This window comes from Xiphias gladius, chromosome 4, assembly GCF_016859285.1.
Source record: "Xiphias gladius isolate SHS-SW01 ecotype Sanya breed wild chromosome 4, ASM1685928v1, whole genome shotgun sequence".
In the NCBI taxonomy this organism is placed as follows: Eukaryota; Metazoa; Chordata; class Actinopteri; order Istiophoriformes; family Xiphiidae; genus Xiphias; species Xiphias gladius.
The window spans coordinates 2,684,458-2,704,253 of record NC_053403.1 but is presented as its reverse complement, the minus strand read 5'-3'; the positions used below and the strand labels follow the sequence as shown (position 1 = coordinate 2,704,253).

The following is a 19,796-nucleotide window of genomic DNA, read 5'->3' as shown; positions in this document are numbered from 1 at the left end:
CTGGCCGGAAACTTTTGGATGCGGAGGAAACACGTCGGTCGATTTACGGGCCGGTCACTTCTCCACAGCTCCCCGGTATTTGGCACCGATCGGGTCATTCAAGGCGGTTCGGTCCGTGAACTTCCGGTCGGCCGATTCCAGTCAACGTCTCATTTGCCGAGCGTGCGCTCAGGTCACCTGATCACGTGAAGAGGGAAAGTTGGTCGACAGGTGAGCAAACGATCCGACAACCGGAGAATAAAGTTTCCGATCATAAATCACGGATGGATAAAACGTTTATCTGGGAGCAAGTGGATCAGAAATTCCTCAGGAAAACTTTTTCTAAAAAAAACAAACAAACAAACAAAAAAATCAACCTTTTCTGTGTTTTTACATGTGGTTTTTTATTTTATTTATAATTTTCATGAAATGTTCAGTAAAATTAGAGAATAATGGACCTGCTAAATTTTATAATTCATTATAGAAAAGAAAAGAAAACACTCATTTTAATCGGAGAAGTGACAGAATGTGAAATTGTCATTTTTGGGTGATTGCACACACAATTTCCTGCCAACATTTTCAAAATAAAATAAGAACCAAGGCATCATAAGTAGTCTGGTTATGATCCACAATAAAACTCGAAGCCGCCTCCAGTTTTTATTTTATTTTTTTTTTGGTAGAAAATCCAAACCAACAAAACAGAAAAATCTGATTTCCGCACATATTTTGTTCTGTTCGGACATTTTCTTCGACTTCTCTCTCACAATGTCTTTACACTGTTTGTTTATGGTTTTCGGCCTCAGAGAGAAGTTGTAAAAATCCACACCCACACGACCTGCTGCTGGAGCCGTGTGTTGTTGCCGTTTTTAAAATCCGCGTTGAGCCGCAGTTCCCCGCTCAGACAGCAGGGGGCAGTCTGAGCTCAGGGTTGAGCAGGGGGTCAGGTGGGCCGACAGGTGGACGGAGCCGAGTCTGGTTAAAGCTGCCATTTTCTCAGATTAAAGGGTGGTGATCTGCGGGGACCGAGATCCGGTTCAGCGCTTTTAGGACACCTCGGTTTCCGGGGGACCCCGATTTGGTCCTCGGCCGCGTCACCGGACGGGGAGACCCCCCTTTTTAATCCACCGAGCAGTCCCGGGAGGTGCGTCTCCACCTCTCTGTCCACCCGTTCTTTTCGGCCTGGAGTGTGGGAGCTGGTGCCGGTCCACGGGTGCGATGACTGAGACACAGTGGGGGGGGGGGGCCCTGAAAAGGAAACTCTGAGGAGGGGAAACAGAGCCCAGAGAACAGGTTTTGAAGGGGGTTTCACTCCGGAGGCTGTGACTGTGCCCACGGTGAGAACAGGAAAATGCATTTCTTCGATGAAATTTATATAAAACAGACTATAAATCTGAAAAGGAGGAAGCTGCTCGGCCAAAGCAACTTCAAGACTTCAGCAGAGACCGGATCCTGAAGGACACAAAACCAAAACCACTTGTTTCTGACCGGAATAAAACGGAGTCTTTGCAACTGAATCTGGGTCCCGTCGATAACACTTTCATTTGATTTAACTTTTTTATTTGATCTTTTACATTTTTTATGCCATTTTTATTTTAGTCTGCTTTCGGTTAAATGTGTTATTTTCTTTTTTGTTATATTACATTTTCATTTCTTTTATTAATTTTCTCTTAGTAGTTTCCTTTAATTTTCATTTTCTCTTAATTTATTTTTGGTATCCTAGTTTTTGTATATTCTATTTTCTTTCTATTTATTTTCAATTTATTTTATCTTATTTCATTAAAATCTTTGTTTTCATATTTAAATTAAATCAAATTAATATGTTTTTATTCTAATTTATTACATTTTGTAAATCCATAATGTTATTAGGTTGGTTCTGTGTTTCAAGACAAATTTATTAAGTTAATTAAGTAAAATTATTTTCAAGTTTTATTCCGTTAATTTTGTTTAAATCGTGTAGATGTCGACCAGTGGAAATGGGCTAAACTGCTTTGTGTGTGTGTGTGTGTGTGTGTGGTCATGAATATAGAAGACAGTCTATTGAAGTCTGAATACCATGACAACTCCCAGTAGCCTCACATGTATTCCCAGCAGAGTGTGTGTGTGTGTGTGTGTGTGTGTGTCAGTCGGGTCATTATAAAGTGTTCAGGGGGAATAAATGGGATAAATGTGGAGGCTGCACGTCTTTGTGGCCGTCGGCTAGTCGTGTGTTTGTTTGCAGAGTTCGACCACCCAGCAGGATCCAACACACACACACACACGCACACACACACACACACAGAGAGAGAGAGAAAGAGCGAGCTCAACTCATTGTCACACACATCACACAGACACACAGCAAACTGGAAACCAAAACTCAACCAGACATAGAAACCCTGCCTCCTAGAGATGGACCAAAAAAACAACAAAAATCCAAAGGGAGTCTGGTTGGGGAGCGACTGGTTTTTTGCACTGATTTTATGTCCATTCTGCTACAACTAAGATTATTAAGAACACGAGACAAGACACATGGAAGATGGAACATTCACAAATAACCATTATTTTCTTTATCCACTATTTGTCTTAGGGCTGCAACTAATGATTATTTTATCATCGATGAATCTGCTGCTTCCTTTTCTTGATTAATCAATTAATCTTTTGGTGTAAAAACACCAGGAAACGGTGAAGAATGTCCCTCGCTGTTTCTTCATCACATGTACGACAATTGTGCTTGTGGTTGAGCGATTAATTGATTAGAAGAACTGAACTTTGTTCCCGATTAATCGATTAATGGACTAGTTGCTGCGGCTCTAAACTTATTTCATCGATAAAATGTGGAAAACAACGACCAGCTGTCACCTTTGGTCCCTTCACCGTGTTTGTTAGGTTTGATCGACCGCAGACAAAACCTCCGAGAGAAAACCGGCAAATCTCCGCCCTGAAGCGACTGGGACCAGAGTTTTTCGCTCGTTTAGCGAGTCTCAGATTAGCCGTCGATCAACTGTCGGTGACTGGTTGAGTGGAGAATGTGTAGAGAACTGCCTGTAACAAGCTCAGCGCCGAAACAAACCCTTCGAGCCCGAGAGCAAAACACGGTCCTCCACTCCGCCTCCTCCGTGGCCCGGGTTTGGTTTGGCCGCTTTCTGGGAGAAGGTATCGGTCTCGTGTGACTCAGGGTGTGGTTAGCTTAGCTTAGCATAAAGACTGGAAACCGGTGCAAACCGCTAGCCCGGTTCTCTCCACACACACACCTAGCAGCACCACTAAAACTCACTGACCACCGTGTTTCATCCGGTTTGTTTCATCCAACGCACGACCCGGAAATGTAAAGACAACAGCCGGGGCCACAGGAGGAGCCGCCTGCCGGAGCTATTCCCGGAGGGAGCAGTGACTGGGTGCAGCTCCCTGAGGCCTCGTCCTCACGTCCGGGGTCGCCAGGTTCGGTGCCGCGGTGACTGTGCCAGAGACCAAAACCCAAACCTGCAGCTGCAGAACAACAGAGCTGCACAGAGGAGCCGCTGGAAAACTCCATCTAGGCGCTTTAAGAGCTGCATCCCTGCTCTCAGCTGCTAAATGTTGCTCCGTCCTGCTCATTTGTTCCAACGAATCACCTGAGCCATGTCGTGCCAAGCACAGCAGGGCCGGTCTTGGGGATGGACCCTAGGTACCCGGGTCCCCGAAAATCCTGGAATTACAAGTGGGTTTTTTTCTTTCTTCTGCAATTTGACATTATTAGCATCGTAAGTAAATTATCACTGTTAGCTGAGCTGATACTTTGACCGTTTTTGAACCTAAAACGACGTTAGAGCCTCGTCCCCTCTGAGAGACACCGACGGCTCAGTCCAGTCCTGCAGTGGCCTAGCAGACCCGGTAGCAGTGCGGATGCTGAGGACGAGGACTTTGGGTGGACCTCGAATGGGGGGGGGCAGATTTATGCTCCACGCCGCTGCACCTGTGAACCTACACTACAGCCGGAGACGCTGCACAGAACGACACTGTTCTGCTCGTGCACGGATTAAAACAAACAAAACGACCCGCACGTTAACCGGTGAGCTTCGGGGCTGCCAGTGTGGACCGAGCCGGGCTGGCCGCCCCCCCCTGATCCCGTCCCGGACTCGCCGCCTCTCCCTGCTACTTACCTACCAGGGACCTTGCAGGTAGACGCCGTTACGTGCAGACAAGCAATGCAGATGCAACAGATGTGTGCGGGGCGTCCGGCTGAAGTTCATTTTGCAGCCCCCAGTCAAAAAAAAAAAAAAAAAAAAAAGGCAATCTGTGTACGTGTGTGTGTGTGTGTGTGTTTACACGGTCATACACACACACACACTCACAAAACACCAGACACACAGATGAAACCATCTCGGTGTCCATCTTAAAACAAGACGTTTCCCCCCCAAACGTCGTGAAATGAAAAGGCCGGAGTTTGTTCGGTTTGCGGCTCAACCGGCCTCTCGAATCAGAGATAATATGGCAGCGAAACGGCAGCGCGACACCAGGACGCGACGAATTGCGGAGGGATGACAGTGGTTAGAGAGATTACCGGGCTGACGCACTCGGAGTCAGTCCATCAGCCGGAGCGAAAACACTGCGCCTCCTCATCCTCAGTTAATCCCCACAACAAACACGGAAACGCGCCGAGACGCCGTTTGAGCCACGACAATCACCTTAAATGTAGTGATTTCTCAAGGCAGTTTGGACCTGCTAGAAAAATAAAAATAAAATAAAAAAAAAAGTCAGTTTTTTGTGTGACTGCAGATGGTTGCGTTCAACATTTCAGCGTTTTGAAACCTTTAATTACACGAGGGACCTGGACTCTCCTGCATTTGTTGGGCCGGAGACTCGGAGGCCGCATCCTCTGGAGTTTTCCCCCCGTTGTCATTCGTTTTAATGTGAACCTCTGGGGGGGGCCCACTGGTCTTTCTTCCTCACGAGCTTAACTGTGTATTTGACCCTAAAACCGCATCTGCAAACGAGGCCGTTTGTTCCGGGGTTCGGTTCTCCGTAACGAGCCCTTCACGGTTCCTCCGGCCGCAGGTGTCTCGTCCGGTCTATTGCGAGCGGAGTGTTTCTGTTTTCAACGAGCAGGTCTCATCCGACGTGTGTCGCGCGGGACCAATAAATACTATTGATGCCGATAAACGTGTCGAGTCTCGGTGAGTTTTTCCTTCTCGGGTTTTTTTTTTTTAGAAACTCCGGAGGCTCCGGTTCTTCGGTAAACACGCGGTCAGGAGGCGGATCAGTGGCCGATGGATGGAAATGACTCTTTCCTTTTTTTTTTTCTCCTGAGCCTCCATCATTACACATTCATCTCCTCCCTGAACATCTTTTTTTTTCTTCTTCTTCTTCTTCACACCCTCGTCCACTTGATTCCCGGGACCCGCCTGCGTCCCTTTTAACGCCTCTCTCTCTCTCACACACACACGCACACGCGCAGGTCGTTAAAAAGGGACGGAGGACACACACTCTTAATGTCTTCCCCTCATGTATTTTTCATGCTGTTGAACCCTCTCCGGTCGGCCCGCGCAGCTCCGGGCTCCCGCTCCATTTAACGGCATTCATGGACGCGGACCCTCCACTGTCCGCTCCTCTCTAACGGGCTGCAGCCGGCGCTTCGTCGCCGACACAAACCTGGAACTTTTCCTGCCTCTACCCTCGTCCCCACCCCGCCCCACCCCGACCCCCGCCACCCCGGCGCTCATGTCCTTTGGCACCAGCACAAAAACGGGATTCTCCGTGCGGGACATCCTGGATCTCCCCGACACGACGGGGGGACGCGGCGGCTCCGGGACCGAGGGGGCGGAGGAGGACGACGCCGAGGAGGCATCCGCGGAGGGCTCCGGCTCGGGAAACCCGCAGGAGTTGGAGCTTTGCGGCCGGGATCTGTGTGAGCGCGGCGTCGGGAGCCTCGGCAGGTGGAGCCGCGGACCCGGTAACCTGCACTTCTCATGTGGGGAGATTTGGGGGGTTTGCTTTTTTCTTTAAACGTAAAAATGTAAAACTTATTACGCTCATTCATTTGATCTCATTTCTGGCTCCGACTACGTTGAATCCGACGCTCTCCTGCTCGTGCGTAATTGAGCACGAGCAGGCGATCGCTACAAAACTCTGTTAATCCGCCAAACCGTCGACGTCGACTTCAGACGTCCGGTAAAGGCCTCTTCAGTTTCATCAGTGAGGTCGTGAAAATGACCCCCGATCATCCGGACGGTCTTCACTTCTGCCCGGACAGCCTCGCAACCCCCGCGCCCCCCTGCGCGTAACTGGATGCCGTCTCCCCGTCTCCCTCGCGGTGCGACGATTTACGCGGTGCTCTCCCCCTTCTGCGAATTAAACAATCGCCTCGTGGTTGACGTTAACCGGTAAACTCGGTCGCACGGTTCCAAACGGCTGCTGATGTTTCGCTTCTGTCCTGTCTGAAGGACGAGAGCCGGGGGGGGAGCTGTCCAACCATCCGGACGCGCGTCGAACCTAAAAACGGTCTTTTTGCGAAGGGAGTTCCGCATGGCGCGGAGCTGGTTTTCTGGGGCGTAAGGGAAACATCTGGGCTGGGATTGTTTGTTGTAGCTTTAAAAAAATGTAAAAGTAAATTGAAGTCTGTGGAAAAGATTCTTGTGAAAGAAATGACTTGTGGTGGAAGTTTCTTTGAGCTCCACAGTCTGTTTCTGTGGCGTTCAGAGAGTAATCAGATTACTTGTCATCTCGCCCTGCAGTACACGGCCTCTCCTTAAAGTCCCGCACCGAGCCGAAATTCCCCGGGCTCTCCGCGGACAAGACCCCGGATGCAGAGCGGGACCCAGCGGGCGGAGAGGCGCAGAAGGGCCGCGGCAGGAAGCGGCGGGTGCTGTTCTCCAAGGCGCAGACCTTCGAGCTGGAGCGCCGCTTCCGGCAGCAGCGCTACCTGTCCGCCCCGGAGAGGGAGCACCTGGCCGGGATGATCCGCCTCACCCCGAACCAGGTCAAGATCTGGTTCCAGAACCACCGCTACAAGATGAAGCGCGCCCGGGCCGAGCGCAGCCTGGAGGCGCTGCAGCTGCTGCCGGCTCGCCGGGTCGCCATCCCGGTCCTGGTGCGGGACGGGAAGCCCTGCGACCGGATCCTAGCGCAGGACCTGGAGGCGCCCTTCAGGTCCGGCCTGACCCTGCCTCTGTGTGCCTACTCCCCTCTGCTGCACCCCGCCTACGGACCGGAGCACCCCGGGCTGCCCCAGCATCACCCGGGGGTGCAGCAGCTGGCGCACATGTACCACTGGAGCTGGTGAAGCCGGACCAAGACTCAAAAGTACTAAAAGGGTCCAGGCTATAAGCTGGTGTTGGGCCTTAGACAAAAAAACGAAAAAAAAAACCCCAAAACAAAAACGATTAGTGACACTGTTCAAAGACCGAGAAAATTCTGCCTTTTTCTGAATGGAGTTTGGCACATTTCACGTGTGTCCCTTTCCCTTTAAAACTGTCGATTCTCTGATTTAGTTTTCAGCCTCTTCTGGTTCACAAGACCAGTTTTCAGACCATTTACTCGTTTAAAGGCGAATTCCCCTAAAAAAAAAAAAGGGAATGTTTTTCTCTCATATGGAAAATCTGCTGATTTTCATTTTCATCCTTCTCCAGAAAAACACACGCTCTTCCCGCGCTGCTTGTCGTCGAACACCCGGACAGAGGGACTGGAGTCGAACTGTTCGTAAAACCGGTGCAACCGAAAGTCCGGTTCGCTCCATCTGTGACTGGGAACTCTGTGATTTTTCTACTTGTTGCCGTTTTCGTTGTGTGTCGCTGCGGAAGAGTCGCCTTCTCCCGCCGCAGGACGTTTTTGCCCGTGTTTTCTAAATCTATTTATAATGTGGACGTGAGCTGTTTTGTAATAAGCTGGATATTTATGACGGTGAATAAAGGTCGGAGCAGGTGTGAGCGGTTTCATTTCGTCCCGCAGCGAAGCGGCTCAGAGCCGCGGTCGCCCTGACGCGAACACGCGTTTCTTCGCGCGACATTTGGGGGGGGGTTTGTTTTAAATCAATAATTTACATTTTGTGAATGGTTTCGTGCATGTTGGGGGCGTTTTCTGGCTTCATTATCCAGCCTGTAGATGGACTTGGACAATATTCACTGATGTTATAGTCGCTATAAACTTTAAAGCCAACTTGGGGGGGGGGGGGTCAGGTAAAATAGCTGGATATTTTTAACATTTTGCAGGTCCCATAAAATCCTCAAAAAGAAACAATCTGAGAGGGGGGGGGGGTAACCCGTGGCCATGGGAGCAGGGGGCCACGAGGTAAATATTGCCCCCGTTTTAAAAGGGAACCACGGGGTCCTACACTCGTGTGGGATCGTGAGAACAGACACTAAAGGCTCGATGTAGAAAGTGACTTGATCAGACATTTAAAAAGGTGAAGTCCTTCGTTGTTCCGCCTGAAATTAATCTCACATGGTGTATTTTTTTTTTTTTGGGGGGGGGTCAATCTTAAAAGTTCGATATCTGGGGGAAGAGTTCGCGGAGAGGACTGACACCACATCTCCCCATCGAAAGGGGAAATGTGGGTTTGATCTTCTCATCTAAAGCTCTGCAAAAAAATAAAAATAAAAAAGTTGCTCCTTTCAGCTGACGGTCTCTGGGTTCCCGCGGTGGCTCCGTGCGCAGGAACCCCAAGCTACGACTTCCGGGGGGGATTCGACGTCATTACCGAGGTCTCAGTCAGGCGGCGGGACACTATAAGGTCGGGGTTCCCCCCGTGGCAGTTCCGCGTGCCAAGGTTCTCCGTAACGGGCTCTCGCGCTGCTGCCGGATCAGGGTCGGGTTTTGAATGAGCTCGGTGAACGTGTCCGAGCACAGAACCGATCCCTTGTTCTCCGGTGAGCGGCGGCGGCGGCAGGATCGATAAATATCCCATCGCCTGAGCGGGACTTTTGAAAAGTGCAACGTGTCTGATGCTCATTAACAGCATCGGCCGGGTGCAGGTGCGGAGCCGGTTTCACCTTGGAGACTCAAGTCTGCCGGTCAGTTTGTGGTTTTCAGTGTCGTCAGGCTGAACATCGGAGTTCCCTTTTACACGCCACTGAACGTCTCAGCAGCAGGACACGACTTCACTGGGCACAGGAAGAACCAGCCATTCACTGTGTTGAGACAAGGAAAGGAAAGAAAGACCCCCCCCCAACACACATACACACACACACACACCCAGTGTGTGTGCGTGTGTGTGTGCGCGCCTTTGGGGCGGGTCGGGGTGGGAGGGGAAGAGTGTAAGTGTGTGTGTGTTGGTGTCGGAGGTCACAGCTCATCTCAGAGGGATGATGTCGGGCTGGGGGGGTGTGGGGGGGCAGAGCTTCGGGACAGTTATAATGTGTCACCTGCTGCTATAAAAGAGGTGAAGAGGAAGAAAAGGAGGAGGAGGAGGAGGAGGAAGACGACGCAGGGATGAAAAAACCCACACACGAGCTTTGGAGTTTAAAGGACCAGTCTGGTGGTTTTTGTTTTTTCCTTGTTTCAGCCCATTTAACATTTTATCAATTAAAGGACAAGTCCGGAGATTTTCTCTATTTTTCTTACCGTCAGCAAACCCCATGAAAAGACACCAAAAAAAACCAGTCTCCCACTAACAAGTGCTGTGTGTGTGTGTGTGTGCGCGCGTGTGAGAGCGAGCGTCTCTAAACTCAACCCGCGGGCAAAGCCAATGACAGTCTACCTTTAGGTGTAAATACACAGCATGTTCCAGAAAACCGTCCCCGGTGCATCGAGACCAGACTCCACGGGAGCGGAGCGGCCCTGTCGAGACCGCGGCGCGTGGAGGAGAGTTCGGACAACGAGCTGCAGTTCGGAGTTTTGGTATTTGATGATTTGACTGATTTAGTCAAGCTCTTCTCTTTTTTAAATCCCGTCTGGAAATATCTTCATTCGGGGAAACGAGCGCCATCAGCCTGGTTTTGCGTCCTGACACGACCCGGGTCCCGCTTCAGTGTCCTGCCACTTGTCCCTTCGGTCCCTCGCAGTGACTCCGTCCCTCCGTTACTTGGCCCGGTTTGTTTATCAAACACACAAAAACCAACACGTCGTGGTCTCAGACCTTTTTCCGTTATTTCTGAGACGTCGCTGTAACTTGACCCGACGCCGGGAACTGAGGTCAGACTCCACGCGGCCGGCAGGGGGCAGCAGAGGCTCGGCTAAAAGCGCGGCTCCGCCAGGACACACACACACACACACACACACACACACCCAGGCCCCGCTCCCCGAAAGGCCTGAAAACCCGGACCGAGTTTAATGTCTTAAACTGTGAAGTCGCGATTTTCCCGCAACATGACACAAAAAAGTGTTGCCGGCATTAACGGGGCGCGCGGCCTCATTAAATCACGTGGTGCGATGTCGTGACCCCCCCCCCCCCCCCACTGGCAAGCGAACGGCCTCCGTGGACACACACTGACCTGCAGCAGGTGGTTTCTGGGTGCGGGACTCGGGGCCGTCACAAGTGGGGGTCTTCCCCCCCGTGCACCAGCTCAGTGCACCGGGGCTGGTCGGGTCGGGGGGGGGGGTCTTCTGCCACCACCGTAGCCACATGTCGCTCCCTGCTGGCCTGGAGTGCAAATGACACACACACACACACACACACACACACACACACACACACACACACACACACACACAGCTTGACTGAAGAAGGCGAAAGAGCCAGGTGACGGTGGGAAAAGGTCCGGGGGTAAACCGTCGCATGGCCGACGGCGGAATCCAGCTGCGGGGTCCAGCTGTGGGGCAGAGCCATGGTTAACGGAGGCGACTAACGCTTGTGCCCCCCCCCCCACTGGGACAGGTCAGGATGTCTGCTGTGAAAAAGGGCCCGTTGGCCTCCGTGGGTCAACGCCGAGCTGCCCCCCCCACCACAGGGCCTGGTGCCCTGAGTCAAAACCGACTTTGTGGTGGATGCGGAACAGAAATAGTCAGCGGATGCAGTGAAGAACAGCCACAGACATTATTTCATCCCGTATGAATGTCGCACTTATGGTGAAGTCAGACTCTGTAACAATAATAATAAAGCAAGCAAATGAAAACAGCACGGCAGCCGTCACCGTTTGAAAGTCTGACCTCTGCTGTAGCCCTGAGGAAATGAACAGACGCTGGTTCGATTAGAATCAGTCTCGTTTTACTTTAAAATGCCACGACCATGAGAACTCAGACGTATTCACGTGTTTCGGCTCTTTGCTGTTTGAGGTTTCGAGGCTGAAGTTCCGAGTGCAGCGCTTTGTCTTGAGAATTTCGCAGACCGAAGCTCTGCTATGAAAACTTCAATCCTGAAATCCTCTTTTTTTTTTTTGGAAACACCACCTGTTGGAGCACCAATTTGCTGTTTTGCAGACTGAAAGTGTTTGTTTTTCATTTCTCCCAATGCATGAGGACAGAAGAGAAAAGGGTCACGTACGTCCGTCAGTCAGTCAGTCAGAAGCAGCGAGGCTGATCAGACTAAAAGGGGGTTTGTGGTTTCCCAGTGGTGGAAGAACCACTCAGATCCTTCACTTCAGTAAAAAAAAAAACAACTTGAAAATACTCCATTACAAGTAAAAGTCCTGCAGAATCAAAATACTACTTAAGTACAAAAGTATCATCAGCTAAATGTACTTAGAGTATCCTAGGTAAAAGTACTCAACATGCAAAAACCTGAGGCCAATGTAAAGGGTCACCAGGAAAACCTGAGGGGTCACGAGAGGATTTATGGGAGAGGAGAGAAGAAAAAACAAAGTCTCGATTTACTTTTTGGACTTTTCTCCAATTTTTTTATTTCTGTGTGTGAAACATGGGGCCAGTTGATTAAATGAAAGCATTAGAGGTTCGGGGTTGATGTCTTATTTTTTGTAAGGGGTCAATCTTTCCGCCGTGTGACAAACGTAAGCTCGTCACGGCTTTGAACCGGAAGTTGAGTTTTGTTCTCTCAAGTAACTGCATTGGAGTAAAAACCACAATGTTTCCATCTGAACCAAAGTAGAGTAGAAGTGTAAACTAGCAGAAAAGGGAAGTGATCGAGTACAAGTACCTCAAAAAAAATCTACTATTTAGATTATTATAATAAAGTTTTGCAACACAGATTAAAATTATTTAATATTTAATCTCTTCAGTCGATGTTGAGCTCACTTATAATTCATTAATAAAAATGAGACCAACCTCATGATGGCGCTGTGGAGCTCCAGTGTGTCTCAGCATCACTTAAACACTCAGCAGAGAGCTCCGCACGCAGGCGCACACACACACACACGCACACACACACACACACACACACTCACGCACTGAGCTGCAGACGTACGAGTGTTTCCCATGTTTCTTAATGTGTCTTTAGCAGCCAAGTGGCGCAGTGACGGCGCCTTGACCTCCGTCGACCTGCAGGCAAACACGCTGAATGATTTCTGAAGACCACTTCTGGACGCGTGACCTCTGACCTTTTCCCTGCGCACTGTAACCAGGTCAAGATGGAGGCTTTCTCCACCCCCCCCCCCCCCCACAGGTACAGGCTGAAATGTGTGACCACGATGTAACCTTGATGAAAAAAAAAAAAAAAAAAAAAAAAGAAGAAAGAAAAAAGAAAAATAGAGAAAGAAAGAAAAATATAAAATATCACAGGAAGCAACATAAAAAAAAAAAGGTTGATTGTGAATGAAGTGTTTTATTTTGAGTGTCTCATGTTTCGCTGGTTTGAATCTGAAAAAATGTGACATGTAGGTTTTTTTTTTTTAATGACACACACACACACTCTCTCTCACACGCACACACTCTCTCTCACACGCACACACACACACACGTTATGTTGTATAAAGAACAACCAACCGATCTTTCGGGATTCGGGGCAACAAGTTCAATAACTTGCGAACAAAATGTTTCTGGATGCATTTTTTTTAAAAATGTCAAGCTTTGAGGTTCAGGGGCTCTGCTCCCCAAAAACACGGGTATATTTACGTTCAATGATTTTCTCACCACAACACACTGTGTGTGCAGTATATTTAGGGTTGAATACACATTATCTCCAGAACCCTTAGTGAATGTCTTCAACCCTGCGTCGTTTACACCAGCTCCCAGTCTCCTCCGTGTTTTACTGTTGGTCAGCGTTTGCTGAAACTGCTGAAACATTTCGGAGGCTGCAGGACCGTAGTCTTCCACCGCATTCATTCCAGCTAGGTGTACCTAATAAACTGCTAACCGAGTATATGATAAAGCCAGCGGTGGTAGCAGCAGAGACACTTCTTTCACCTCTTTTCTTTTACTGAGGTTAGCACGCTAACCAGCTGGCCCGTCTCTTCGCTCTCCGATAGCGCGTCGCTGCGGCGTCCGGTCCGTCCTCGGTCCAACGTGAGAGGATGAAGAGGCAGCGCTGTCCGGAGGACGCGGTCTAACCCCTCGTCTTGTAAACGCAACGGCGGCTGGAGCTCCTGGCGACCACCACCACCACCACCAGCTCCCAGCAGGAGACCTCGTTTAGCGTTAGAGAAAACTTACATAAGGGCCCCTTTAAAGCTAAGCTCCGTCCCAGAATACTCAAATGAGTTTCTCAGACTGTTTCAAGTTGTCAGGCTTTCGTGACAGTTAGTTCTCTAAAACCCGAGCAGGCGGGAGACGCCGAGAGCTGGTTGTCGGGCTCAGGGTTTAGAGTGCGAGGATACGGCTATTTCCCGGAGGCAGCGCGTACCAGTGTGAACGTGCGAAAACACTGGCAGAAAGTATCAGTTCGTTCCTTCTGGGCCGGTGCTAATTTATTTGATGCACCTTAATCTTATTTTGTTCTATCACGCCTTGGTAACCGCATATCATGAAAATTTAATTGTGATAATTGCGCCAACAGATCGTAGGGATTTTACAGTAACCTGCGTGTTCTCTCCTAACACCACAACTAGCCCTCCGCAGTAGCCTCAGGGTACGTCTAAGAAAGCCTAAGGGTACGTCTGAAGATTCCTTCATGTTCGGGGTTCGATCTGAAACGCCTCGGCCGCGATCCAGCTGACTGGACTTACGGGGCTTGTTGCTCTGACAACAGCTCCGGACGGACTTTTGATTCAGCCGAAAAATGAGACCTCGGTTGAAGACCCGGGACCACGTGCAGGCCGCTCCTCTCCGTCTACATCTGCCTCGGCTTCGAACGGTGCTGCTCCCGGTTCTAAACTGCCGGGGCTGGATTACGAAAAGCATTAGTCAGTGTGTTCAACTTCAGCTTTACTGACAAATATTTAACAACTTAAGTCTTTTTATGGGATTTTTTTTTTGACAGCAAGAAAAAACACAGAATAACACGAGCTTTGTCCTTTTTATTCCAGCTTCTAGTATCTCCTTAGAAAGAAAGACAGAACTGGGACACCGCTTGTTTTAGTTCCCAGGAGTTGTGGCCACCAGAGGGTGCGTCACATCAGTCCCCCCCTCCCCTCAGTGTGGACTTGTAGGTTGGTGGATTGTTCTACGTTTCAGGAGCCAGGTGGTCTGGGCGTCTCCTCCTCCCCCCTCCCGGTTGGAGAGGACTGGCTTTTTCAAGAGGCGTTCAGGGGCCCCAGCTGCTTGGCCTAATGCTCCTCCAGAGAGCCAAGGATTAAACTGAGGGGAGACGGACACAGAGACGTGCGGAGGACCAGAGTCTGCAGAAGGGGGAAATGAAAGGAAACGACGAGGCAGGAAATGTAAAAGGGAGGGGAGAGGGGAAAAAAAAAAAAAGATGCATACAAATAGAGGGTGTAGTAAGTGTCTCCCCCACCTCCTACCCCACCTTCAGCTTCGGTCAGAGACATGAGTCAACGCCACACTTGGTTTGGCTCAGAGCACCACTGTCACCATGCGAGAACCTGGACTCAAGAAAAGGAGAGAAACATTTTTGGGTTGGAAATTTCAGAGCTGCAGTGAAAAAGAGAATCGTCCCCGTTTCCCCGTAAAGTTTCTGGGGATTAAAAACACAGGAGCAGAGACACTAAAGCGTCTGAGTCAGCGCGTTGTAGTGACGCCCCACACAAAGGAGCGGGAAAGCTGGCTGGCACCGGAAAACTTTGAAGGGGAAGTTGGGGAAAAAAAAGAAAAAGAGGCCAGACTTCAAGCAAAAAAGGTGCAGTCGTCCTGCTCACTAGAGGCACCAAATGTGGATTCATCCGCCGCTGAAAATAGTCCCCAACCAGTGCACTGTGTCCTCCTGTTTGTTTGATTAAAAACTTCAGCGAGCAGCTGTTTTAGTTTGAAGTTAATGAGTCTTTAAAAAAAAAAAAAAAAGAAACTATATGTTTGTGAGCTGTTGTAGAGATTTACGTCTCCAGTAGGAACCAGTGGACTAGCACTGCCGGACTTGGTCCTAAAATGTGGAACATCTTGTCCCTTTAATGCCACAAGTGACGGCAGCATCTCCTGAGCACTTCGCTATTTACACGTGACCGGGCCAATGCCACTGGACGCCTTTGCTAAGTAACTGTGACCGGTATATTTTGGAGTCTCCTGCAGCGGGGTCTGCTTTCTCTCCCGTGCTCCGCCTTCTTTATTTCTACGCTTTCAGCGGAGACGGTAACGCGTCTCAGCCGGGCCCGGTTTTTCAGAATTATTTTCGGGACATTTTAGGCCACTCAGAGACGTCACGGTTTGCCGCGAGAGAGCGCTGACGTGCGGCTAAAAGCTAACACGGTCAAACGCAACAGCCCTACGATGCAATCTGCCTTGGTGAAGGTCAGAATTACAGGATTATAAGGTGACGTACGGTGCTTTCAGAAACTCTTCAGACCCCTTCACTTGTTCTCACGTCTTGTTACGTTGCAGCTTTACGCTAAAATTGTTTTAATTCAATTTTTCCACTTGTCAGGCTTCACTCGATTTCCCATAATGACAAAGCCAGAAGAGAATTTTAGAAATTTTTGCAAATTTATTAAAAAGCAAAAACTGAAATATCACGTTGACATTAGCATTCAGAGCCTTCGCTGCGATTTTTAGCTCAGGTGCCTCCCGTTTCTACGCCTTGGCTGGAGTCCGCCGGCGGTGAACTCAGGTGGTTTGGAAAGGCACACACCTGTCTGTATAAAGGTCTCACAGCTGACAGCGCACATCAGAGGTGGAAGGGTTTACCTGCAGAGCTCAGGGGCGGGATTGTGTTGAGGCACCAGATCCGGGGAAGGCTACGAAAAAAAAGAAAAAAATTCTGCTGCATTGGAGGTTCCCAAGAGAAGAGTCGCCTCCACGATTCTTCAATGGAAGAAGTTCGGAACGACCAGGACTCTGGAGCCGGCCTGCCCGGGGGGGAGAAGGGGAGAAGGGACCGAGGGACCCGACGGTCACCTCCTGAGCTCCAGAGATCCCGTGTGGAGAAGGGAGAAACTTCCAGAGGGAAGCCCTCCACCCGATCCTGGCAGAGTGTCCAGACGGAGGCCTCTCCCCTCGGTTAAGAGACGGGCGAAAGCCGCTTGGCGCTCGTGGAATGTCTGCCCAATGTCGCAACCCTGGGCACATCTCTATAAAATAAAACACTTTTATACTGACAGGTGTTTCGGATATGTCGTCCCCCTGATTTTGCCAGTCTCACTGTTACAAACACATCTCAGTGTAACTACAACCCAACAGCACCACAAGCTGCGGCCTCCACCTCGAGCCATCGCCTCTAAAACAGTTTCAGTAGGAACTGAACATTGAAAGAGGAGGATTTATTGCAGGACCCTCGTATTAGACGGCCTTCGTGTTAGCGAGCTGTTCCTAATAAACTGACAACTGAGTGTATATGCAGGGTGGTTTTTAACGAAGAAAAGCGTTTTGATGTCATTTGGGTTGAAACTGGCTCATTGTTTGGTTTGGGCTGAAGAAAAACAAAAACGAAAAACCCAGTTACTTCAGTGTCATTCAGCCTGACGTGTGTCGGTGGACCTGCCTCCAGCAGGGAATATTTCAGACTTGAGGTGAGATAACGGAGCCTAAGGAAATGGCCTGATGTACGGTAGATTTGGGAAGAATTATCTGCGCTGTCACTCCTTTGCACTTCTCAAGCAAACCCAGGAAACCTTGGGACGACGTGCCCGCAGGCCAACATTGCTCGTGGAAATCGTTTTCGTTCGGCCGATGCTTGGTGCAAATGCAGAATTAGAAGAAAACCCGTTTTTCTAAAAACACAACATTTCCAGTACAATAAAGTGAAAGGGAGGACAACAAGCGTCAGAGCTCTCGGGCTGCGACACATCAGGTCGAACTCAAAGATTTAGGTTTAATTCTGGAGCACAAGTTTAGATGCACAGTTTTATCACAGGAAGCGTCGCTCAGACCCTCGAAATCCAGTTTACAGATGTACTGTGTGTGTCAACAGTAATGTCGACTCACACTGTGATATCGTAGTAAAACTGTAAAATCCTCTGGGCAGATGTGTCAACGTTTCTAACCAGAAAACCCTGACAGATCTAACAGAAGTGAAACAGCTCATATTCAGCTCATGGCTGCTGCTTCTTTTTTCTTCTTCTCCGTCCTGATTTACCTGCAAATTAACTCAAACACTTTGAAAGGTTTGATAAAGTCTCTCTCTTCTCAGTCAGAAAAACTGAGGTCAAGGACGCCGCTGCTTCCTCAGAAAAACAGACGTGAAAAAAAAAAAGATTTCCTTCTCTGACTTGCAGGACGATTTTATATTATAATATATATAAATATATATTTAAAAAAAAAAAAACCTGGAAGAAGGGAGTTCACTCACCTTCAGAGCCTGGCGACATTCATCTTTACAGAGCCGAGTGAAGCAGCTTCAGATGGATGTAAATCTGGAGATGGAGCCTTTGAAAGGGAAGAAAGACGTGAATGTGTCCCTGCAAACACAGAAAAGATTTCTCCTCTTTGTGCGCGAGGCCGCTTCCAATTTACGGCCGCTCGCTCTCATATTTCATGGTGTTTCACATTTCTCCAAATCAAACCAGACTGCAGGAGAGAAAGCGAGGGGACTGGAGGTCCGGGCTCTTGGTGGTTTGGTCCGTGGCTTTCAGGGAAAGAGAAAGAAATTTTAATGTTGGTGTAATTGGCTGCTGAAGAGCTCAATGGGGAGTTCAGATGCAAATGATGTACCTTTGGAAACCACATCTCAGTGACCAACACTACATGAATAAAAACACAGTTATTTGAAATTTAACAGGATGCAAATCAACTGTTTTCAGTCACAAAAGCCTAAAATGCTGTTTGAAGGGATTCTCCAGCCCCATCTTGAAAAGTTGAGGGGAAGAAATGCCACTGGCTTTATTTCTTCCTCGGCCCCAGCTTATTAAAAACCCCATATTCAGAATAAATAAACGAGTAAAAACCGGTACCGGGGAGATAAAGACAGCTGTCAGTCACAGAAGATGCCCAGGTCGGAAATATGACGGGAGTGTGGGAGGGTAAAGCCGGTGAAGGGGAGTCAAGAAAAAGTAAAACATCGTGTTGATGCACTGAACCCACTCTGAGTCCGGAACATTATTACACACAACACGGACACGGCAACCGGTCGCTGGAGTAGAGCTCCGCATCATGAGCTCCCCGGTGTGGAAACCCCGGGAAACAGAGAACCGGTTGCAGCACCTTTGACCCCAAGCAAAAAAAAAAAAAACTGGTAGAGGGAGGTCAGAGGCGCGATGTCCGTGGCACAACACCTTCCGATGTGGTAACGTTACCGCGCATCTGACCCGAGGGGAATCGAACTCAGGCCGCGGGTTGGAGCCCGTCAGCGCCTTCCTGCGACCCCCGCACTCCAAGAACAACCGGTGACCGCGACTTACTTTAAACCATCGGGGCCGGTTAAAGCCGCCGTGGTGTGAACGAAGCAGCCGATTCCTCACCGAAGGACACTCGCCGCGGGCAGGTAGACAAGGGCTGCCCCTAAATCCCAGCGGGGCCGTCGCGGCACTCGCCCTGCGGACGAAAACACAAAAACAAAAAAGGGAAAAACACACGAGTGAGAGAGCGAGGGGCCGCGTGGACCGCCGTGCGGGGGCCCGTGGCCCTCTCTGGAAAGGGCAGCAGCGGAGGTACTTTACCGAGCCTGCGGGCACCGCGGCATCCAGCCCCTGTTATGTTCAGGGGTCGGAAACGCCGACGGGGTAATGACACTCACCTGAGACCCGTCGGAAACCGCCACACACACACACACACACACACACACACACACACACACACACACACACACACACACACAAACACACACAAACACACACACACACTATGCGACTATCGCGATGTTATCACAGTTTCGGAAAAGTCACCAAAAAGTGGCATAGATCCATTAGGAGAGCAGACACTTCCGGGCGCCCGGGGCAACGTGTGGCACCTGTAATATCATAGCGGTTTTATAGGACGTGGGTTTCCGGCGCCTTTTGAACGAATCCACCTTAAAAACTCAATAAACTAACAAATATAAAAAGTCCCGCGGAAAACTTTGGAGGGAAAGTCGGTGCCCACAGGAATATTAGAGTAACATCAGAGGAGATCTTTTCATAAAAAGCTCTTTCTGCTCTAATTACTCACAACAAACTGCTGTTGATACAGCTGTTACAGGAGCTACCAACATCTGTAAACACCCCCAGGCCACTCCAGCCCTCCGCAGCAAGTGTCTCCCGCTCGCTCTGGATCCCGGAGGGGGGTTACCTGTCCTCCCGCCTGCAGCAGCACGAAGCCCCGGCCCGGTCCCGGTCCCTCCTGGAGATGGACGGTTCACCGGAGAGCGACGGGGGAAGGCTCGTTTTTAATCGAGCCGGCGGGAAAAGTGACTAGGAGGACGCCAAGTGACGCGACGCTGCAGGTCAGCAGGTGATTGGCTGCTCGGCCTGTTTCCAGTCAGCGGGGACGACGGAACTGAGACTGAGCTGAGCTGAACTGAACTGAGCTGAGCTGAACCTGCAGGTCTGAAGGTGGAACCTGCAGGAAACACACACAACTGTTGA

General features: G+C 49.8%; 1 protein-coding gene and 1 long non-coding RNA gene across 4 annotated transcripts; one reads left to right on the top strand and one right to left on the bottom strand.

Annotated features, from left to right (window-relative positions):
- The first annotated feature begins 4,472 nt into the window (after positions 1–4,472).
- Positions 4,473–7,213, top strand: nkx2.2b (NK2 homeobox 2b). The gene is made up of 3 exons (XM_040125929.1): positions 4,473–4,481; positions 5,482–5,884; positions 6,666–7,213. Exons 1-3 carry the CDS (start codon positions 4,473–4,475, stop codon positions 7,211–7,213), a joined length of 960 nt encoding a protein of 319 aa, XP_039981863.1.
- A 7,047-nt stretch (positions 7,214–14,260) lies between these two features.
- On the bottom strand, positions 14,261–18,937 carry LOC120789134. 3 transcript variants are annotated; one of them, XR_005707338.1, is made up of 5 exons: positions 18,894–18,937; positions 18,636–18,768; positions 17,588–17,863; positions 14,648–14,735; positions 14,261–14,531 (listed from the first exon to the last, which is right to left on the bottom strand). It is a non-coding gene; the product is annotated as an uncharacterized LOC120789134 (long non-coding RNA). The 3 variants fall into 3 exon arrangements; XR_005707337.1 differs by lacking the exon at positions 18,894–18,937 and having other exon boundaries at positions 18,636–18,848; XR_005707339.1 differs by lacking the exon at positions 18,894–18,937 and having other exon boundaries at positions 17,588–17,664; positions 18,636–18,848.
- Positions 18,938–19,796: the final 859 nt, after the last annotated feature.

What these genes read in the sequence shown, in the direction of transcription:
- nkx2.2b (XM_040125929.1), top strand. An exon ending in CAGGTGGAGCCGCGGACCCG is followed by an intron (nt 5,885 to 6,665) that starts GTAACCTGCACT and finishes CTCGCCCTGCAG; the next exon opens with TACACGGCCTCTCCTTAAAG.